This window comes from Sinocyclocheilus anshuiensis, unplaced genomic scaffold, assembly GCF_001515605.1.
Source record: "Sinocyclocheilus anshuiensis isolate Anshui unplaced genomic scaffold, SAMN03320099.WGS_v1.1 scaffold1365, whole genome shotgun sequence".
NCBI classification, from domain to species: Eukaryota; Metazoa; Chordata; class Actinopteri; order Cypriniformes; family Cyprinidae; genus Sinocyclocheilus; species Sinocyclocheilus anshuiensis.
The window spans coordinates 531,707-534,149 of NW_015551032.1; the positions used below are offsets into that span (position 1 = coordinate 531,707).

Genomic DNA, 2,443 nt, shown 5'->3' on the forward strand with positions numbered 1-2,443 from the left:
TTCACATAGAAATGTGCAGAAATAATAAAAGGACAACTTTTTATTTATAATTTGTCTTAAAAATGATTTTGGAAAAATAAAAAATACTGAATCATATCGTGAAATCAGTATCATGAATTGTACTACATTGTGAGTGAATCGTTACATCTCTATTTCTGAAGGATTGTGTGATCATTTTAAAATATATTAAAATATGAAACAGAAATTGAAAAAAAACATCATGTACTAAGGCCGACAGAAAATGAAAATAACGATTTTCTAGGCCGATACGGCTAGGAACTATACTCTCATCCCGGTGTAATAATCAAGGAACTTTGCTGCCGTACCATGGGTGCAGCAGGCGCAATGATATTACGCAGCGCCTGAAAATAAACAGTTAACACCTTAAATACACAAGACATGACGAGGGGAAGACGAGAAACACCTGGGATCAATAAACATAATAGGAACAGGAAACAGGAAGGACCAAATATGAGCATGGAAATAACCTGGAGCACGTGGGGGAGCAAAACACACATGAAACACGGAACAGAGTCTGACACTATTTCATCAGATGAAAAAGATTTATATTAAAGTTTTTTTAGACTGAACAAATGACAGTAACAGTATATTAATTAACCATCCAAAAATACTGTAGTAAAAACGTAGCACTTTAAGAAATAGTGCATTTCTTAAGCACATTGTATACACTGGCCTATAAACTGCATATTTAAAACAACACTAAATCTAAGCTGGATAAACTACCTCACTATCTTACTACTACCCATAAACTACTCATGTTCGTCACACACCACATCCTTTATAACCTACAGTACACACACCCCATTATACACCAGTAAATAAACTACAGCCTACAAATGACACATTATCCAAACAATACAGCCTGAAGTATAAATTACACCCTACACACTTTTTAAAGAAGGCTCATGTCATACATTGCAATAATTACAGAGGCCTGTAGGGTTAAAATCATTACATGAGCCTATAAGTATAAAGACTTATTACAAACTACAAGTCAAATTGTTTTCTTAAAACTGTGTACTTTTCTATGTTAAAATACCTTTCCCAGCTTTATATGCAGACTATAAGTAATTTGTAGACTGATTTATCAAAAAAAGTGTAAACACTCTGACTTTATGCACATTATGCTGTTTATTTGAGCCCCCTGACTAACCTAAAACAGTATCCCTGAACTATTTGTTTAACTGGAAATGAGAAGCATTTTAGGGAAATTTGTTTGTATGCCAGCATTATTTAGAATTTAAACAGTGAAATTTGCTTGCATTCAGTCTGTTCTCCATTTCTCTGTCAGCTTCCTCCCCTCGTCCAGGTGTCTTCATCTCAATGGCGAGTACTGACAGGTCTGAGCCCAGCTGCAGTGATCTGAGTTACTCCGTGTGTTACTGCACCATGCTGCGAGTACAATGACATTCTCACACATGCCCTCACGTACACATGCACACAACTGCTTTAAACCACTTCTGCCCTCTGTTACTCACGTAGCAGCATCATCTCTAATCCTTCTCCCACTGAACCCATCACTCTAGCTCTCAAACACACACGGCACATAACTCCATTCTTCTAAGAGCACAAATGGGAGTTTTATTTATCACTCGAGGAGTCATCTATTATTGCTGAGTAACAATAGGATAGCATTTACTGCTAACAAAACATCGCTGTGCCTCTTCCTCCCGCCCTCCATCTCGGTCTCACCTTGTACACTTGTCCGTAGGTGCCGTTACCCACGACCTCCACCAGCTCGAAGATTCCTGCTGGGTCCTGGAAGAGAGAAACAATTTTTAGAATGGTAAAATCATTCAACCATGCTAATCCCACAAAATGAAGTTGATTTGGATTTACTCCACAATAGTTCTGTTTAATGCCAAAAAAAAAAAAAAACCTTTAAGAGGCTTAGACCAGAAACATTTGTTTAATATACAAATTAAAGGGTTAGTTCACCCAAAAATGAAAATTATCCCACAAATTACTCACCCTCAAGTCATCCTAGGTGTATATGACTTTCTTCTTTCAGACGAATCCAGTCGGAGTTATATTAAAACTTGTCTTTGATCTTTCAAGCTGTTTAATGCCAGTCAGTGGGTGTTGCATGCATCAGTCCAAAAGAAGTTAAACAAAAAGCACCCATCCATAAAAAAAAAGTATCTCACTCGGCACCGGGGGGTGAACAAAGGCCTCCTGTAGCGAATCGATGCGTTTTTGTAAGAAAAATATAGTGTTTTTATTTTTTGATCTCTCCCCTGAGCTTCCGCGTTCGTCACTTCTGAGGGGCACATGCACAAAGCCGACCTCATATGTCATCAGCCCTGAGCTGCTTCCATGTAGGACTGTTGGCGCAAGCTACATTAAAGTGATTATTACGTTTTGAATATGGATATTTTTCTTACAAAAACGCATCGATTCGCTACAGAAGGCCTTTGTTCAC

General features: G+C 37.8%; 1 protein-coding gene across 1 annotated transcript in view; it reads right to left on the reverse strand.

Moving 5' to 3' along the window:
- The window catches only part of LOC107661210 (misshapen-like kinase 1), a 48,407-nt gene that overhangs the window by 39,090 nt on the left and 6,874 nt on the right, over window positions 1-2,443 (reverse strand). The window contains 1 exon segment of the mRNA XM_016450703.1: window positions 1,714-1,779. Coding sequence (XP_016306189.1) covers window positions 1,714-1,779 — 66 coding nt within the window.